General features: G+C 41.1%; 1 protein-coding gene across 2 annotated transcripts; it reads left to right on the top strand.

Moving 5' to 3' along the window:
- The first annotated feature begins 5,778 nt into the window (after window positions 1-5,778).
- Window positions 5,779-15,788, top strand: lacc1 (laccase (multicopper oxidoreductase) domain containing 1). 2 transcript variants are annotated; one of them, XR_013093446.1, is made up of 6 exons: window positions 5,779-6,437; window positions 7,681-7,859; window positions 8,638-8,803; window positions 9,197-9,422; window positions 11,915-12,455; window positions 14,484-15,788. XR_013093446.1 is itself a non-coding variant. In XM_014410273.4 (5 exons), exons 1-5 carry the CDS (start codon window positions 5,945-5,947, stop codon window positions 12,093-12,095), a joined length of 1,245 nt encoding a protein of 414 aa, XP_014265759.3. In that variant the 5' UTR covers window positions 5,779-5,944; the 3' UTR covers window positions 12,096-13,166. The 2 variants fall into 2 exon arrangements, 1 of the variants encoding a protein (XP_014265759.3); XM_014410273.4 differs by lacking the exon at window positions 14,484-15,788 and having other exon boundaries at window positions 11,915-13,166.
- Window positions 15,789-19,642: the final 3,854 nt, after the last annotated feature.

Genomic DNA, 19,642 nt, shown 5'->3' with positions numbered 1-19,642 from the left:
ATTGTAATCGCATAGTGCATTATTTTGAGAAATTCACTGAACTTTATTCACAGCTTGATTTAATCATTTCCCACTAACTGTGGTGAGGCACAAAAAACATGCAGAAATACTTGACAGAAAATGTAAGTGCCCAGTCTCAGAAGTAAGGACCCTTTTACTGCTGTTACACTGGCATTTTTAGATTAAATATGGCAACCCATGCAGCAGCCAGCTGCAATAAGTGGTCAAAAAATGAAATTACTTCAAACGCTATGACTGTTTTAATAAGCATTAGTAAATGATTACCTAATCTATAATGAGTTAAGCCATCGCATACAATCTTTCCACTTAGTGAAAGCAGAAAATACATGCCTGTTCCTGACAAGCAGGATCAATACAGTACATTATCATTAAATTAAATATAGTTGCAGTCAGATAGACACATTAGGCAGATGAATGAGTCGTATGGCCTTCTTTATTTTTGTAACACTTTATGCCAATGCCAAAAAACCCCACACAGATATAGATGGAAATAGGCACCAATCCCAGTGGAGAAATATAAATATATGCGGATAATAAATTCTTCAGCAGCAGTAGAAGCAGGCTGTAACCTTGGCAGGAGAGTTGACAGGGAGCTTCAGTCCCAGTGGGCAGCCAGAGTGGGAAAATAGAAAGCTGCAGCAGAGACATCCACTGGGGACAAGCATCACATTTCATATACACGACGCAAGGAGGCCTGCAAGGCCTGAGATGGGGCTTAAAGCATGTAGCCTGGTAACACACAGTGAGGTAAAACACATCTGTATGTGTGAAGCTTCCTGTTTCTGGTTGGTAAGTTGCTGAGAAGTTTGAAATGTGTTATCAAACATGCAGGCTGACGGTGAGGAAGCAGGTGGTATCTGAGCTGGATATCTGGCGTCCCCTGGTGGTGGCTCAGGGCACATGCAATCGATCAATTTAAAGTGTACTACATGCAACTATGAACATGTTAGTCAGCTAAAACAAAGCAATAATGAAAATTGAACAAAATAAAGTCATATATATATATATATATATATATATATATATATATATATATAACACCCAGCACGCCCCTGCGGGCGGTTTATCCTTCAAGCTCGGGTCCTCTACCAGAGGCCTGGGAGCTTGAGGGTCCTGCGCAGTATCTTAGCTGTTCCCAGGACTGCGCTCTTCTGGACAGAGATCTCCGATGTTGTTCCCGGGATCTGCTGGAGCCACTCGCCTAGCTTGGGAGTCACCGCACCTAGTGCTCCGATTACCACGGGGACCACCGTTACCTTCACCCTCCACATCCTCTCGAGCTCTTCTCTGAGCCCTTGGTATTTCTCCAGCTTCTCGTGTTCCTTCTTCCTGATATTGCTGTCATTCGGAACCGCTACATCGATCACTACGGCCGTCTTCTTCTGTTTGTCTACCACCACTATGTCCGGTTGGTTAGCCACCACCATTTTGTCCGTCTGTATCTGGAAGTCCCACAGGATCTTAGCTCGGTCATTCTCCACCACCCTTGGGGGCATCTCCCATTTTGACCTCGGGACTTCTAGGTTATACTCGGCACAGATGTTCCTGTACACTATGCCGGCCACTTGGTTATGGCGTTCCATGTATGCCTTGCCTGCTAGCATCTTGCACCCTGCTGTTATGTGCTGGATTGTTTCTGGGGCATCTTTACACAGCCTGCACCTGGGGTCTTGCCTGGTGTGATAGACCCCAGCCTCTATGGATCTTGTACTCAGAGCTTGTTCTTGTGCTGCCATGATTAGTGCCTCTGTGCTGTCTTTCAGTCCAGCTTTGTCCAGCCACTGGTAGGATTTCTGGATATCAGCCACCTCCTCTATCTGCCGGTGGTACATACCGTGCAGGGGCCTGTCCTTCCATGATGGTTCCTCGTCTCCCTCCTCTTTCTTGGGTTTCTGCTGCCTGAGGTATTCACTGAGCACTCGGTCAGTTGGGGCCATCTTCCCAATGTATTCTTGGATGTTCCTTGTCTCATCCTGGACTGTGGTGCTGACACTCACCAGTCCCCGGCCCCCTTCCTTCCGCTTAGCGTACAGCCTCAGGGTGCTGGACTTGGGGTGAAACCCTCCATGCATGGTCAGGAGCTTTCTTGTCTTTATGTCAGTGGCTTCTATCTCCTCCTTTGGCCAGCTTATTACCCCAGCAGGGTACCTGATCACGGGCAGGGCGTATGTGTTGATGGCCCGGATCTTGTTCTTACCATTCAGCTGACTCCTCAGGACTTGCCTGACCCTCTGCAGGTACTTGGTGGTTGCAGCCTTTCTAGCGGCCTCTTCATGGTTCCCATTTGCCTGCGGGATCCCCAGGTACTTGTAACTGTCCTCTATGTCTGCAATGTTGCCTTCTGGTAGTTCAATCCCCTCAGTTCTGACTACCTTCCCTCTCTTTGTTACCATCCGACTACACTTCTCCAGTCCGAACGACATTCCAATGTCATTGCTGTATAGCCTGGTAGTGTGGATCAGTGAATCGATGTCTCGTTCACTCTTGGCATACAGCTTGATGTCATCCATGTACAGGAGGTGGCTGACAACTGCTCCGTTCCGTAGTCGGTATCCGTAGCCAGTCTTGTTAATGATCTCACTGAGGGGGTTCAGGCCTATGCAGAACAGCAGTGGGGACAGAGCATCTCCTTGGTAGATCCCGCACTTGATGGTAACTTGTGCTATGGGCTTGGAGTTGGCCTCTAGTGTTGTACGCCACATCCCCATTGAGTTCCTGATGAAGGCTCTTAGGGTCCCATTGATCTTGTACAATTCTAGGCATTCCAGTATCCAGCTGTGGGGCATTGAGTCATAGGCCTTCTTGTAATCAATCCAGGCAGTGCACAGGTTGGTCAGTCTGGTCTTGCAGTCTCGGCTGATTGTTCTGTCTACCAGTAGCTGGTGTTTTGCGCCTCTGGTATTCTTGCCAATTCCTTTCTGTGTCCCGCTCATGTATTGACCCATGTGCCTGTTCATCTTAGCCGATATGATGCCTGACAGGAGCTTCCATGTAGTACTGAGGCAGGTTATTGGTCGGTAGTTGGAGGGGACCGGTCCCTTCTTGGGGTCCTTGGGGATCAGGACCGTCCGGCCTTCAGTTAGCCATTCTGGGTGTCTTTCGTTAACTAGCAGCTGGTTCATTTGTGCTGCCAGACGCTCGTGGAGTGCAGTCAGCTTCTTCAGCCAGTAGGCGTGAACCATGTCGGGCCCTGGTGCTGTCCAACTCTTCATACTGGAGACCCTTTCTTGGATATCTGCCACTGTGATGGTTACTGGACCCTGTTCAGGGAGGTCGCTGTGGTCTGCCCTCAGATCCTCTAGCCACTGAGCATTGCCGTTATGGGTTGCATCCTTCTCCCATATGCTCTTCCAGTATTGCTCCGTCTCCAGCCTTGGTGGTGCTGTTCTCTTATTGTTCCCTTGCCACTGAGAGTACACCTTTGCTGGTTCTGTGGAGAACAGCTGGTTTATTCTCTCTTGTGTACCTCCTCAAGCGGCTGGCCAAGGCTGTGAGTCTTTGCTTGGCAGTTTCCAAGGCCTCAGGTATGGACAGCTTGCTGTATTTCTTAGGCACCTTATTTGTCGCACCTTTCTGCAACTCCGTTAGTTGGCTAACCTCCCTCCGTGCTACTTTGATCTTGCCCTCTAGCCTCCTTCTCCATGGAGGGTACTGCCCCTTGTGGCTATATATATATATATATATATATATAGAGAGAGAGAGAGATACAGGTATATAGTTTCAACACTTTTGCATTTGGCTACTGACAATAAAATAAATAACATATAATATGACAGAATATAGTATATCATAAAAAAGTCATATATAAATAAATAATAATGATAAAAAATTAAAATGATTAAAAAGAAAAAAGTGCAGAAATATACAAAGGAAAACAATTGAATGTTTTTATTAAATGTTGAAACGAATACTCCCAGCTATTTGGGTACTTCTGGCTGTTTTTTTTTTTTTTAATTATTACTTTTGTATCATAAAGTATAAAAGAGTTTACGAGCCACAGAAGCACATTTTACCCCATCACGCAGTAAAACCCTTCCTGCATGCCTTCGAGTTCCTTCACTGACCTCTCCCAGCAGCACCATCAGCACATTTTTTTTCTTTTTGTTTTTCTTTCTCTTTACTTTGTTGTGCTCTTGCACCCGATTTTAATTACGTTGCTGACACTGTGGCTCACAAATAACCCATGGGAAAATCCAACATCCTCCTGCTCATCAGGTGAGTCAGATTTCCACATAGAAAGAGACAGAGCTGACATTCGCAGCCCTGCTGTTCCTCATTCCTCGCGTCTAGCAGCGGTCTGTGCTGTGAAAGCAAAGCAGCTGACAAACTGTCCTGTGTACTGTACAGATTTCAGGGGCAAATCCTGTACACTGTATTCACACTGACGCTTGCTTTTGTTTATATTAGACAGTATATGAGTATAATAAATGGGTTATAATATGTTGTAAAGCTGGTGTAAATAGGGAACAAAGAATGCATTAATGACTTTACTTAGAGCTTGAGACAGCTGTAATGATATAAAATATTTCTGACAAATACTGTGCTTTAATCAGTTCCTTAAAAAGCTGGTCTTAGTTTATTCCAACTTCATTGTAGTAAATAATAAACTAGTCACTACTTGGTTTTTTGATGCTTACAAATGCTAAATAGAGGAAGTTTGACGTTGACCACATGGACTGTACATACAGGGATCATATGCTCTGGCAATTACCATAATTTCCATCATGACAAAATATGATTAATAATGTGGTGCTACTACTTATGTTACGCAACTCATATCAATTAAGGTTACAAAATACCCTGATTTTAATTCGATTTGAACTTTAACCTTCTTTATCCCATTTATCTGCTTTCTTTTCAGCTTTTTTATTTATTTATTTATTTTTACATTATGCTAGTATCATTCAAACACTAAAATATAGTTAATCCTGTCACTCTGTAATTCTTTCATAAACAACAAATTACAATCAAGTTATAATTTACATTTATGCACGGTCAGTATGCATGGAGGGAGTCAGGAAAGAGATCCAACAGTGAGTGTCTACAGCTATCTGTAAAACATGGTGGAGGCTGTGTAATGGTTTGGGTTTGCATTTCAGCCAGTGGTGTTTGATGTCTTGTTACAATCAAAAATAGAGTTGCATTTTCATCCACCATGTAGTTCCATGTAGGCCTGTACACGTTTCAACAAACTGCTGCACCTATTTCCCATTTTCCTAGCAAAATATAAAGAAATGGGGGCTGACTCTAATACACAGTACTATATACTGTTTGAATGACAGCATGAAAATGACACATACTAAACTCCAATCAAGTATTTACCAGCTGAAAGAAAATAGGAACTCCATTTGGTGTATACTCTGATTTATTCACGGCATTAGATTAAACCTATTCATGCATTTATAACCTCAACATGATAACATTATGCAAAACCATTAAAAAGGTTAAAATGTTGCTTTAATAATATTAGAATAAGCCGTTCTATCTGATCTATATCAGTTTGACAACATGAGTGTCTACAGACATGCTGTAGCGGTTTAGCCTACACTGTGTGCTAATAGGTTAATACTTGCAGTATTTCTCGGGGACACGCTGGTGCAGTTTGTGGCCAGCATGCTGTGCTCCTAATGTTTTGCAGAAAAGTCTGTATTGTTCACACTTGGACTTCACTCGACCTTTACTGTATGCAGCAGTCAGCAGCTGCTGAGGAAAGAAGAATTTCCACCGAGCGTTAGGACTTTCCAGAGTGGGCGGAGCGACTGTGCAGTGCAGGAAGTACTGAGTCAGCTGTAGTTTCTGTAGTTTTTGAGGTATGTTGGTTGTCAAACACGTTCCTTGCGGTCCCGCATAAAGGGCAGGGAGTCTGCGTTTGTCTGCGAGTTTTCTCTGTGTGCTGAGCGGCAGATACTTCAGCTTCTCCGCGATGAGTCGAGCCGTGCTGGTGGATCTGCTTCACCGCTGCTGTGCATCATGCACGGGCGCTTCTCTGCTGGAGGACTCGGTTTCAGACTCGCAGGTCTTCGTGCTGTGCGGGAACACTTACCGGGAGAAAAACGGCTTCGTAGACACGTTCTTGAGCTCCTGCAAAAGTGTGCACATCCTGGACTCGAGCTCCACAGTGGAGAGTTTGTACCGTTTCAAGCAGACTTTGGACCAGCTGGACCTGAGCTCGATCACGGTCCTCACCACCGCACAGGGCAAAGAGGTGCTGGCTCATTACCAGAACCTCCTTTTTACGGCCCTATACGACTTCCAGTACAAGCAGAGACCGGTGGACGAGACTTGTCCTAGTTGCAGAGCCTCCACAGATTCGGTCTCACCTGGCGAAGAAGTGTGCGAAGAAGTGTCGACGTTTATGCAGCAGCTTCCTGCGCTGAAGGGAGAACTCACAGTTCTGAAGTCTGCGCTAGTTCCAGGTCGGCTTAAGCAAAACATACTTATGAGTTTTATGGAGTTATTAAATTACTGTATAGTGAATGGAGTTTGGATTTCTCCTCCTACATCAAGGGTGTCAAACACAAGTCTCGAGGGCCAGAATCGGTCGTACAAAGACTCCAATTTGGGCCATTGAATTATTTTTAAAAATGTGAACGAGTGCATAGATTTTAAACTTTTAGGTGTATTTTTATATATTTTACAGCTTCTCCTGTTGATAAAGATCTCGCCCACTGGTAGTCATACAGTAGCAAAGTACGGTAATAAATAAACAATTAAGGTTCCTGTTAACATTAGTGCACGATATGTGAAATGAAAACAGTTTGACTTCCCCGTCCCACACTAACTATTTGGGAACAGCGTGTTTTCCATTTTCTGTAAATGGGTGTATATTTGAAAGGAAGATAGAATGAGTTTGTCTATCAAAACTTAATATGTCATACATATACTATATATTGATACTATATATTGCACAATAGTAAATTCCAGAGTCTTTAATATATCGTTAGCTTCATAGCATAAGTGCCTAAGTCATGGACTTAGTCAAATGACTTAGGCAATTATGCTATGAAGCTAACGATATGGAGGAAAAACAGTGATTCACTGCTACTTGACTGTTTAATTTTATAATAAAGTCTAATCATTTGATAACCACTTAAACTATAGTGATATATCTATTAGATAAAGAGGAAACTGAGAATGTACCAATACCCAACACCATATACCGTTGGACTCCTTTGTCCATGCAAATATGTCCTAGTGAACTGATAACAGGAGACATACAGTGGTGTGAAAAGGTTTTTCACACTGGGCCATGTAGGTTTAATTTTTTCCACCTTAATAATAAACACTTTCATTTAGAAATTGTTTACTTGTGTTATCTTTGTCTAGAATTTAAATTTATTTGATTATCTGAAACATTTAAGTGTGACAAACATACAAAAAATAGTTAATCAGGAAGGGGGGGAAACACTTTTTCACACAACTGTGCATGAGATCAGCTCATGTTATCATTTAATCCTGACATTTAATGAATTTTCTTATCATTTAGTGCACTGTGTTAAAATTTCTATTAAAGTATAATCTGTTGACAAGATGTTGGTAAATAAATACAAACTGAGCTAGAAGTAGCTTAGCATTCATTTAAATGCTATTAAATGTATTTATTTCAATGTGTTATTTTAGAAAAGCAGTTTACCTTTTTTCTCTCCCTCTTTGTCTCAGATTGTTTTGGTCATGGCTTCAGCACCCGTACAGGTGGTGTGTCCTACATCTCGACCTTATCCTCCTTGAATCTGTTCAGCAGCTGCAGGAGGAGGGACCCAGTGGCTGTGGTAATGGAGAACAGGCGCCGATTAGCCCTCCATGCTGGTTTCCATCCTCAGCCCATGCATTTAGTCAAGGTACTCAACACTATTAGAATTTTGCCCTTTAATGTATTATCTGTATTATGTAAAAAGGGTGTTGGAACATATTTGTAGTAATTAAAGCTAGAGTCTGACCAATTGGCAGCCTGCAATTATCAGCTGATATTAACTGTATGAAAAACGAAAAAGTAAAGAAGAGATTGGAGAAACAACCATGTTATGAATGTTGATGTTGCATGACTTGTCCACCAGAGGGCATCCTGCAACGTCCACATTCCAAACACAACAAACAACCAGCTGATCCAAGCTGGCAGACAGAGCGCAAATGAGCAATAAATAGCTCCGTGTAACAGACATAGAGAAACCTGTTTAGATTCTATGTGTCTGAAAGAAAAAAAATATTATATTGGAATATCGGATTTTTAAATCACCAAATATCAGACTTAAAATATCGGCTCAGCCGCACCTTAAAGTGCGAGTAGCATGTATAAAAATATATCATCTTGCATATATTAAGGTGCAAGTTTTACATATTTAATTCTGGATGCACATCTGTTTGATATAATCTTTTGTTTTTAATATTCACCAACGTATTTCACATGTTAACAAACTAAAGCAAACGAGCATTCACAGTCAAAGAAAATGAATATGCAACAGTAACAAATAATTAACAGATTACACTCATTTTTTATTTTTAGTTGTTTTTGTTTTTTTGTTTTCCAACTTCAGGACAGTTTTGTTCTGACATCAGTGCTGAGGGTCAGTGATGTGAGATCAGTGTTTTGTTAAAGGACTGTCGGCTTGTTTTCTGAAGGTGAACCACGCTAACGATGTCTGGGTCTTGGGGAAAGCTGAGCCCGAGAGTTACGATGCAATGGTGACCAATCAGACTGGGCTCGTCTTAGCAGCTCCAGGGGCCGACTGCATGCCGCTCCTCTTTGCTGATCCCGTCGCAAAAGTTATCGGAGTCGCACATGCAGGTCAGCCCTCACTGCTTCTCAAAGTTTTGACCACTGACTGCTAATTTAGGGAACCATCATCTCATTGGGGGCCAATCAAGAAAAAAAATGCACATCAGAACTATTAGTTAGTGTTTTTAATATGTCTATGTGTGTGAAAGAGAAACTTGAGTAGAGGAACTTAAGAAGACTTTGCAGAAAGCACACACTTCAACATTCTTTGGAATCAAAGTAAATTCTTTCAGTGTTAATTATTCTATAGACTCTTTATATAATTTGTTTTAGCCTTTGGTGCCCCCTAGAGGATTTATTTATTCAAGATAAAACCAAACCGTTGAAGAGAGCGTGCAAAAGAGGCTGCAGTGGTACAACTTTACAATATGAACTCTGACGATGAAATGGCTACATTTACAGGTTGGAGAGGAACCATAATGGGGGTTGCCATGGCCACTGTGAATGCCATGGTGACAGAATTTGCTTGCCAAGTTAGCAACATTGTGGTGGCTGTGGGACCATCAGTGGGACCCTGCTGCTATACCATGGAAAGAGACCAGGCGTTGGACTTCATGAGCATCCATACAGACTGTGTTCCTGATCCAGAATCAGCCAGACCACACGTCGACATCCGTCTCGCCAACAGGTACGGCTCACGAAACGAGAACAATAGATTAAATAGAGCTGACAAAAGTACAGAATCTCTGTGAACAAGGAAAAGAAAATAGCTCTATATTCTGTTGCCTACATTGTAGAGGGAGTCTTGGTCTGTAATGAAGAGAATGAATAGGGAAGAGGTTAAAGTGGGATTCAGCAGGTGGGGATCCCTAAAACCAATTGCAAGGTCGTAGTGTGGAGAAATGAATCACAACTCAAAATAATTTCTCTTAAGAGCTTCAGTAGATTTTCTTAAATTTCCAGTTTATCACCACTGAGCAATCTTTACCTTTAAATCTAAGCTCTCTCCTTCCTCTCCTGTCCTGTATTTCTTATCTTTCTCCATCTGTGAGTGAAGTTAGCCCTCTTTCTTTTCACTCTCTGTAAAATACAGCAGCCGGACCTTTAACACACACTGTGTGACAAACTGCACACAAACACATTGTGTGTGTTTCGCTGATAGAAACGCTGCATTTGAAATTACCTGCCACTTTTTAAAAAAATTACTCGAGTAAAGAACAGATAACTGGAAATTCTACTTAAGTACAGTAATGAAGTATTTCTACGTTATTACTTCCCACCTCTAAGATTAACCAATGAGGGAAAACTGATTGTTGCAGAGCAAGAAACAAATTTAGGATTTATTGTGGATGTTGATCGGCATTCACATAAAATTTATATTTTCTTACTAAGGTCATAAAAGCATTCTGAAGATGCCCTTTTCATTTGAGTCTGGCTCAAATTTAACCTGAATTTCAGAAAATGTTCACGATACAAATTCAAAGTGTATTTAAACAGACTAAACAGACTAGTGGATGCACTGACTACCCAGATTCTATTTTTAAGAGATGTTCCAAGATGTACTAGTCTCGTTCTTTGAATATGTAAAAGGTAACTGTGGCAGCCACTCAATGATGACTCAGACTTGAACTTAAATACATCTCAGAGGAAATCATAGCTGAGTGAATTCTCCAAGTTCACTTTCATTCTGTCACTAGTGTTAGAGTGTGTTATATTTATTATGGAGTTAATCAATAAGATCAAGTAAGAGCTTCAGTTTAAGATTAAGGGTCTTCTTGCATTTACCCATTCTGGGTTGTCTGGAGAGGAGATAAGAGGAGAGAAAGGAGGTCCTTGTTTAAATTTTCAGCCATTACTATTTGAGTATGTGTTGGAAATAGTAGCTTTAAGCTTTAAGGTCTTTAATATTGAATTCATATACAGTGGGGCAAAAAAGTATTTAGTCAGCCACCGATTGTGCAAGTTCCCCCACCTAAAATGAGAATTTATTCGTAAATCAGGGTGGAAAATAAGTATTTGGTCAATAACAAAAATACAACTCAATACTTTGTAACATAACCTTTGTTGGCAATAACAGAGGTCAAACGTTTACTATAGGTCTTTACCAGGTTTGCACACACAGTAGCTGGTATTTTGGCCCATTCCTCCATGCAGATCTTCTCGAGAGCAGTGATGTTATGGGGCTGTCGCCGAGCAACACGGACTTTCAACTCCCGCCACAGATTTTCTATGGGGTTGAGGTCTGGAGACTGGCTAGGCCACTCCAGGACTTTCAAATGCTTCTTACGGAGCCACTCCTTTGTTGCCCGGGCGGTGTGTTTTGGATCATTGTCATGTTGGAAGACCCAGCCTCGTTTCATCTTCAAAGTTCTCACTGATGGAAGGAGGTTTTGGCTCAAAATCTCACGATACATGGCCCCATTCATTCTGTCCTTAACACGGATCAGTCGTCCTGTCCCCTTGGCAGAAAAACAGCCCCATGACCTTTGTTACTTTGGTCCCAGCTCTCTGCAGGTCATTCACCAGGTCCCCCCGTGTTGTTCTGGGATCTTTGCTCACCGTTCTCATGATCATGAGCCCCAGATCGAGGGAGATTATCAGTGGTCTTGTATGTCTTCCATTTTCTGATGATTGCTCCCACAGTTGATTTTTTCACACCAAGCTGCTTGCCTATTGTAGATTCACTCTTCCCAGTCTGGTGCAGGTCTACAATACTTTTCCTGGTGTCCTTCGAAAGCTCTTTGGTCTTGGCCATGGCGGAGTTTGGAGTCTGACTGTTTGAGGCTGTGGACAGGTGTCTTTTATACAGATGATGAGTTCAAACAGGTGCCATTCATACAGGTAACGAGTGGGGGACAGAAAAGCTTCTTACAGAAGACGTTACAGGTCTGTGAGAGCCAGAGATTTTCCATGTTTGAGGTGACCAAATACTTATTTTCCACCCTGATTTACGAATAAATTCTTTACAAATCCTACCATGTGAATTCATGGATTTTTTTTTCACATTCTGTCTCTCACAGTTGAAGTGTACCTCTGGTGCAAATTACTGACCTCTGTCATCATTTTAAGTGGGGGAACTTGCACAATCGGTGGCTGACTAAATACTTTTTTGCCCCACTGTATGGGATTTGTTTTTCGCTCAGCTGTGAACCAAACAATATGTCTAATTTCCCATCCCAGAGTTCTCCTCCAGAAAGGTGGCGTCCTGCCCGAGCACATCCATGACAACACGATGACGCACTGGTCCTGCGTGACGCCCTGCACCTCATGTCACCCTGAAAACTACTTCTCCCATGTCAGAGATGGGCTTAACTTTGGCACACAGGTGGGCTTCCTGTGGATCAAACAAACGAATGAATGAATGAGTGTTTAGCACACTTACCTCATATTGTTGTCAGCTAAAGCTCCACAAAGTCAATGTGCTTTTTTGGTAAAATTACGTGGTATAAAAAATGTTAAAAGCAGCAGACAGAAAATAGCTAAAAACCAATTGTTTGCTAATTTACTGTTTGATATTTACAGCTTTAAGGATAATTTTGCATGTCCCACAGATTCTAATCTTCAAATAAACTAGAGGATTAAAGTTACAATGTGCAAAATCTCAATACTAGATGTCAGTACATAGCAGACTGCATTCAACTGAGTTCTGTTTTCGTACCGCTCCCAATTCAAATGCACAATCCTAGCTAAGGTGGCTTCCATTCATCTGTAGTGAGTGCAGGCTAGGGTTGCCAACTCCCTGAAAAATAAATAAGGGACACCTCGTGGCCAGGGCCGGGCAACCCAGTTGTCTTCACCCTTCCCAGTGTGGTAGCTCTTTTTTTGTGTGTGTGAAATTATTTTTTAACCATTTGACTTGAATTTGATTTAAGCAGATGCATATTCTTTGTGATATGACCTTATGGGAAACAAATGATCATTTAGCCATTTATTTTTTAGCTCAAAATGACAACATTAACACAGTAAAACAGGTCTCTTTCTTAAACAGAAGCCTGTCATGCTTAACTTTTGAGAATATAAGTAAATCTTTCTTTAAAAGAACTCTGTCCTGCTTAACTTAAAATTATATAAATTAATAGAAAGCAATAGAACGAAAAATATTCTTGTAACAGTGCACATATAGTGCATTTAGTATAATTGGCTTCAGCTGAGGTATTATTTCAGCTTTTCTAATGCTAATCAGCTGCTCCTGTTTGTAAACCCGCTTGTTCCCATGATTACGCACCTTAACTCATCATCATTATTCATCTATGTATTACTTTTATGTATTAGTCATCTATTTGTTGTAATCATCCATCCTTGCAGTCGTTTATTACACAAAATAAATGATATTATCACACTTCTGGCCACATAGCGCTGATATTCACTGCACATGCCCATATTAACCTTAACCAGAGGGTTTAAACAACAAACCAGTGTTTACATACCATATCTGCTTCTGCCGTGGCCTGGTGGACAAAAAATTGGTTAAGGGTTCCCCGAGCTTTCACGCCCCTCATGTTCTTCATGTGCCCACCACTAGAAGCATGCCTATGGAAAAAGTGCGCCGGCACACAGTGCAGTGCGCTTTATAGGTGTTATCGTGCACTTTCCCAGCCAGGTGTTTTCCTTTTCCCAGTCCTCCCTGTACTTTTGCAGCCTTTTTTCTTTTCTTTCTCTGAGGGGAACAAACATTGCTGCTCTAATGCTGGGCTTACACTGTGCGATTTTTGGCCCATTTTGAGCCGATTTTTGAGTCGTGCGACCGATTTGGTGATCGGCCCGATTTTGGCCTTCATCGTGCATCGTGTAGTATACGTGGGGTAACGAGAAGCGATTAACACCTCACGACCAGCTCCCGATCATCAATCGCTCGTGAGGGTGTCACCACAGCTGCTCACACTGCTCATGCGCAAACACGTAAACATCGGTGAAAAAGACGGCGCAGCACGGCTGTGCAGCGTGTGATCTGGACACAAGTGATGGAGGCACAACTTGTAGAACTTTGGAAAGCTCATCCGAGCCTTTTCGATGTGGCATCACAAAATTATCACGACCACAACAACCGTGAAAATAGTTGGATTTACACTGCTGCTCAATCACAGCTGCCTGATCATGTTTTTCATTAGCAATTTAGCAAAGTTGATGGTGGTGGTGTGTGTGTCTGTGTGAGTGAAAGACAGAGAGAGAGAGCGCGACAGATTTTCTGTTATAACCTTCATGTTATGGAGACACAGTGTGAGCACTCAGGTCGCATCAGAGCATCGGGCCGTATAGTGTGAGACCCTGCATCGTGACCTGCAAACTTCTAACCCCTGCGAGTCAATCGTGCAGTTTGAGCAAGAGCTGAATAACGTGACTGAAAAAAATCGCAGTGTCTGCCCAGCTTTAGGTGTACTGTCATCCGAGACGTGCACCGCAGTGTCGGCGTTTGTTTCCCTGTCGGCCATGCTTGTTGTTGTGGTCATCTGTTGTCTTCCGGTATTTTCTCCGCAAGCGACCTTTCCTCGACCAATGAGATAATCTGAATTGTCATACTCGAATTGTCATAAGTGTGCTGTCAGCTCATTGGTCACAAAGCAGGAGAGGGGCTGGGAATTGTGTTTTCAAACAAAGCGTTAATTCCATTAACATTTATAGACTACTTTTGATTCTCACTGTATTACGGGACAAAGTGCGTCCCTTATTAGCTCAATACGGGACGTGTACTTTTGTTTCTAAATACGGGACGATTCCGTTTTTTAAGGGACGGTTGGCAACCCTAGTGCAGGCTGTCAGTCCACTGTTCACCTCAGCAGTAGCAATATGTATTGACATCTATGGACTCTAGAGGGAAACTGCAAAACTTTGTGGCTGAGTCCAATATGAGTCAGTGAAGCTCATTTCTGTCTGACAATGATACTGCAGTGTTGTTGAGGATATCGAACTTTTTGTCATTAAACACTGCCCTTTAGTAACACTTTCTTTGAAGTGGAGCTAACTTTGTTGGATTCAGAGTCTTAGCGATTAAACTCTCATACGATGTGAGAATGTAATCAAATTGTTTATCGGAGGGAAAATGTGATTTTTAGGACACTTGAGTCTAACATTAGCTAATATAGCATTAGCTTATTGCTGTTGTGTTTTAGCCAGCTCATTGTTAGCTGTCTGGAGGCCGTAGAGTCGCATGTCTAATCTGCCATCAATAAGTAATTATAATGATATCAGGAAGAAATGAACATGTTTATGCACATTTTCGTGTGTTAGAGCTCTGACTTCAGCTCAGTAGGTTCAGCTGAGGAGTAAGAGGATGACACTTGATCCAGGTATCACCTTCCCTCGCATTTTCGCTTCTTTAATGAAAACAACCACTTCTCAGATGATAAAACATGGGTATGATCATATCTTGAGTCTGTAGGTGCAGACACAAATTAATATTTTACTAAGCTAAATTATTACTATTTTATTTTTTAAAATTTCACTAACTTTCAGGGATTTCTCACTTGAACAAACATGTTTTATAGCTCGTAAGATTTTTGGGGGTGAATCTAACTCTGCAGGGAATTATTTCTATATTGTCGGAAACAGCATAGGAATACTGGACTGATACAGTTTGTCCAAACATGTATATTTGGATAGTTTACCTGTATTGTGGATCCAATGTACCAAGCAAACTACCCACTAGCCAGTAAGCATTCATCTAGCGGCTCTAATCTGTCTCTCTTAATTCCAACCTGAGCCAACAGAATTATTTAGAGAATGAATTGGTGGGTTTAAATACTTGGATAACACGCGGACCAAATAGACCTTTTTCTTTTTATTCTTGTACTGAAAATCTTGAGAGATGGTTTTTAATGGCATTTAACTTTAGTCAGAGACGTACAGCATAATATTACTCAGTGATATAAGATTTAAGACAGAACACACATACCTTAAAGGAGTGAGGCTCTGAGCGGTGAGGCCATTCAATTTCTCTTGGTGAATGACTGTAAAAATCTGTACAGCATATTTTACGTTGATATTTCTCTTTCTGCATTGTAAAGCATGGTAATTTTTGTGTTCAATAAACTTTCAGTCCAATGACCGGCTACGTGGGTTTTATTAATTAACTGAATGACAGATAGCAGTTGGGTTCATCAGAGTTCAAATCTGTCACATTTTACAGTAGAATATCCAGGCGATAGATGGGTCATTCCATGAAAACCAACCAACTGCACCAGTTTAATGTTTCTGATGGAGAGGAACAGAAACAACCATTAGTTTGATCTGTTCTCTGATTATTCTGTGGGGGAAAAAAAAAACTTTTGAGTCCAACTTTTAAAGGATTTCATCACCATGTGAGATAAGCCAGAACAAGTTATACCAAATAGGAAATTTGTTTGTTTTTTTTAAACCTAGTGTTTGATATTCCCACTATAGCCTTAATTCCTTCTCTGTCAAAAATAATTTTCCAGTAATCTACAATCCTGTTTAATTCTGTGGCTGTTAGGTGGAGACACTGGTTGGTTTTACATATCAGTTTCAGTTCCAAACTTTTAGGAGCATTAAACTTTCTGTTGTTTGGTTTAATATAATGAATAAATGTAATTTTATTAAGCATGACAGACACCGACATCTTCAGGGATACAGACAGTTTTTATTCTGAGACAAAAGTCTTGATTTGTCTTACAAAGCAGCCCTTTTCCTAAAAAATAAAATAAATATAACAAAGATCATTTTAGTAACACAAAGTGTCTCACTGAAAAGATCGGCTGTTTTCTCAACAGCCTCATTTCTGCATAAAATTAACTGGAAACAGAAGCATCACATTTCTGCGTGTTTCACCAACACTGACGTGGGATCTGATTTTTTTCTTCCCCCCTCAACTTAGTGCAAGTTCAGTCATCACATTGAACAGTAATTTCAAACAAGTAAAAGTAAATCACAAACTCTTACAGTTCAGTCAGTTTTAGCTGAAATTCACTTTTAACATGATCAAAGTAAACTGAGGTCAGGTCTGCACAGGACTAACACCAACGACACAAACTCTACAGCGCATGACTCGAAACACTTACATCATATAAATCATGTTCCCGGACACATTACTGACAGTGTTATCAATTAAAACATTCTTACACAACACAGACACACATGCATGACCGACCTGGTGGCAAACGTCATTTGTGGGCTTCAGATAATAATAAAACCTCTCCTGGCATCAGCTTTCAAACAGAGACATCCCCGCACAAGTCAGTCTTAAATGAATGTAATGAGCTCCATTAGTCGAGGAAATGAGCCAGATTATTAACATCAATCACTAAACCAAGTTGTTTAATGTTAGATTATATTTTCTTTAAGTGGTGAATTATTTTCTTTTCATTACGGTCCGAAAATTATTTTGTACCCACGCTACTAACTTAAATTTATGTGCAAGTCACACAGTTTCTTTGCAATTTTAATTTGCATCTCATTTCAAAACATTTTCAGGGCTTTCATGGTCACGTTTCCACTATTGGAGACATTTAGCATGCTCATGTGCTTATTTTGCATCTGTGTGGTGATTTTATAGGTTTTTGTTTTCTATGGAAGGTCATTTTTGTGTCTTTATTGTTCTTCTCTCCTCACTGAACTGGTAGAATTGTGTCTCAACGTACTTTTTAAGGTAATCAAAAATTTGTTAATAATAAGTTTGTTAATAATTTTGTGTCATTTTGAGTTTGTTTTGTGTCTTTGTTTGTTTTTGCATAAATAAGAGCAAAACATTGCAGATTCATTGGAAAAAAGGAGCGAATCATTATTTCAGACATTCATTCTCCACACCACTCTCCACCACAAAAAACAAACAAACAGAAATTTGCACTTTTATCCTAAAGCATTGCCATTGTGGCTTCAGAGGCTGTTCTCAATTGGCTCATGCAAAAGAGTTTAATGAACCACAAATGTAGGAGCCCTTCTCACTCTGGGCCATAAACTGAAAACAATCGCTAATCCAACAAATGTATGAACTGCTGAGAGAAAGAGTCCCCGTCATTACAGAAACAAAGAGCCAAACATAATCTGTATTTAAACAGTAAAAGTGTTTCCATAGCAGGTTTATGATTTTAAGCACCACTGGATTCCTGCCAAATCTTAGTTTAGCTCATTGCATCACCACCTAAGCTAACTGTAAACAGGCCATTTGGTTTGTAATTTTTGGCCAATAATTAACAGAAATAAGCAGTCACGTAATTTTAAGACCAATGGAACGAGGACAAATCCAGTCTTGGTTTTGAACTCAGGAGGAAATTTGAGAGCTTTGTGCTTTTGAAATGTCAGTGGACTCATTTGCGGAAACGTTGCTGGGTTTTGGCCCTGCTGAGGACACAATGAAATGAAACCTGTGGGAAACATTTTTTAGATATTACTCCTCAGTAAAGACCTTCCACAATTTAATCTCCAACCTATTAGCCTTTAAGTGGCTGCAGCAGCAGCAGGCTTGACAATCTGAGTTGTTAAGGTGTTAATCTGAGTTGACTGATTATCAAAAAAAACAAAACCCACATAATTCAATTGACTTTTACAACAAATAAATTCCTATATATTTATGAGGTTGGAAAATAATTCTAGTAAAGTGAATGTACAACATCGTCATCAGCAAAACTTCTACTTGCAAAAAGCAAAGGCCTTGACTGCTCACGTGTGCCCCCCCAACCCATCACAGCAACTTCTGCAATTTCATACTATGGACTTGTCATTGACCCCAGCTCCTCTTCCCAGACTGTGGAGAACATTTTCCACGTGTCTTTTCTGATCAGAGTAAGGCTTTAGTGCCTCCTGGTGACTGTAAGCAGGCGTGACAGTTTCATTCGCAGAAATGGCTTATGTATAAAAGAGGTTAATAGTTGTTCCAGCAGTTAAAATGTATTGCTTGTACATTTCTGTGTACCACATAGTGAAGGTATGTTTTATCTGGTGTATGAGGCATGTTTATCTTAGCACAAAGAACAATATTTTGTTGCACCGCTATTATCGCAAGGTTTGGGTGTGATCATATAGGCTGTGACGCCACGCCAAAGGATTTCAGTGAGCCATTTGCAGAAGTCTGGTTTTTCTACTATCTGTACAAGGTATTTTTTTATAATTGTGTGTCTGTCCAACTAATCAGAGAGCTCCTTACATCCCACAGTGTGGCTAATTTGCATTGCAGCAGGATTATTAAAATGAAGTTGCTAATCCAATAGTTAATCCGTGAGCTAATCTGTGAGAAAACAGGAAAGAGAACTGGATTTTAAAATGAGGAGTGGGCTCGTCATATTAAATTGTATTTTTAAAAAACATTTTGAAAATCTCTTTTTTAATGTGGAATTCAAAAATGAATTTACAAATGCAGAATTTATTCTACAATTCATTATTTAAGCACAGAACACTTTATTTCGATGCGCATGGCTCTTGTGGTCCTCCATACCAAGGAACTTGAAAAACTCCACAGTAGATACTGGGCTGTCTGATGTGGTGGGGGGGAGCAGTGTTGATGGATGTCTCCTGAGGTCCACTGTCATCTTGTCTTAAGCCTGTTCAGCTCCAGGTTGTGCTGACTGCACCAGACTACCAGCCACTCAACTTCCTGCCGGTATGCAGACTCATCACCATCCTGAATGAGGCCAGTGACGGTGGTGTCATCTGCAAACTCTTTAGCCTGCAGCCCTTCCAGTAATGCTGGTCTTTTAGTAATTACCAGTGTATGCTCATTGTCAGCAGGCTCACTGTCAAAAGGCTCATTGTCAACCATGAGGTGCATGGTATTGTGTCGTTTGGCAGCTTAAATATGTGTTTTGCGACACTAACACTGGGCATTAACTGTTTTTTGTGCTTTGCAAAGTAAAAAGGAAACTGACTGTTACTCCACAGAGCACACCAGAAAGTCCTCAAATAATGGACAACAGTTCTTCCCCAGAGCCCCTTCCACAGCTGTCAAGCACCTCTACCCTCCAA

This window comes from Maylandia zebra, linkage group LG16 (genome assembly GCF_041146795.1).
Source record: "Maylandia zebra isolate NMK-2024a linkage group LG16, Mzebra_GT3a, whole genome shotgun sequence".
NCBI classification, from domain to species: Eukaryota; Metazoa; Chordata; class Actinopteri; order Cichliformes; family Cichlidae; genus Maylandia; species Maylandia zebra.
This window is presented reverse-complemented; position numbering and strand designations above follow the sequence as displayed.

Coding starts and splice junctions, on each gene's coding strand:
- lacc1 (XM_014410273.4), top strand. CDS start 5,945: ATGAGTCGAGCCGTGCTGGTGGATCTGCTTCACCGCTGCTGTGCATCA. Junction 6,438..7,680: donor GAAGTCTGCGCTAGTTCCAG/GTCGGCTTAAGC, acceptor TCTTTGTCTCAG/ATTGTTTTGGTCATGGCTTC. Junction 7,860..8,637: donor AGCCCATGCATTTAGTCAAG/GTACTCAACACT, acceptor TGTTTTCTGAAG/GTGAACCACGCTAACGATGT.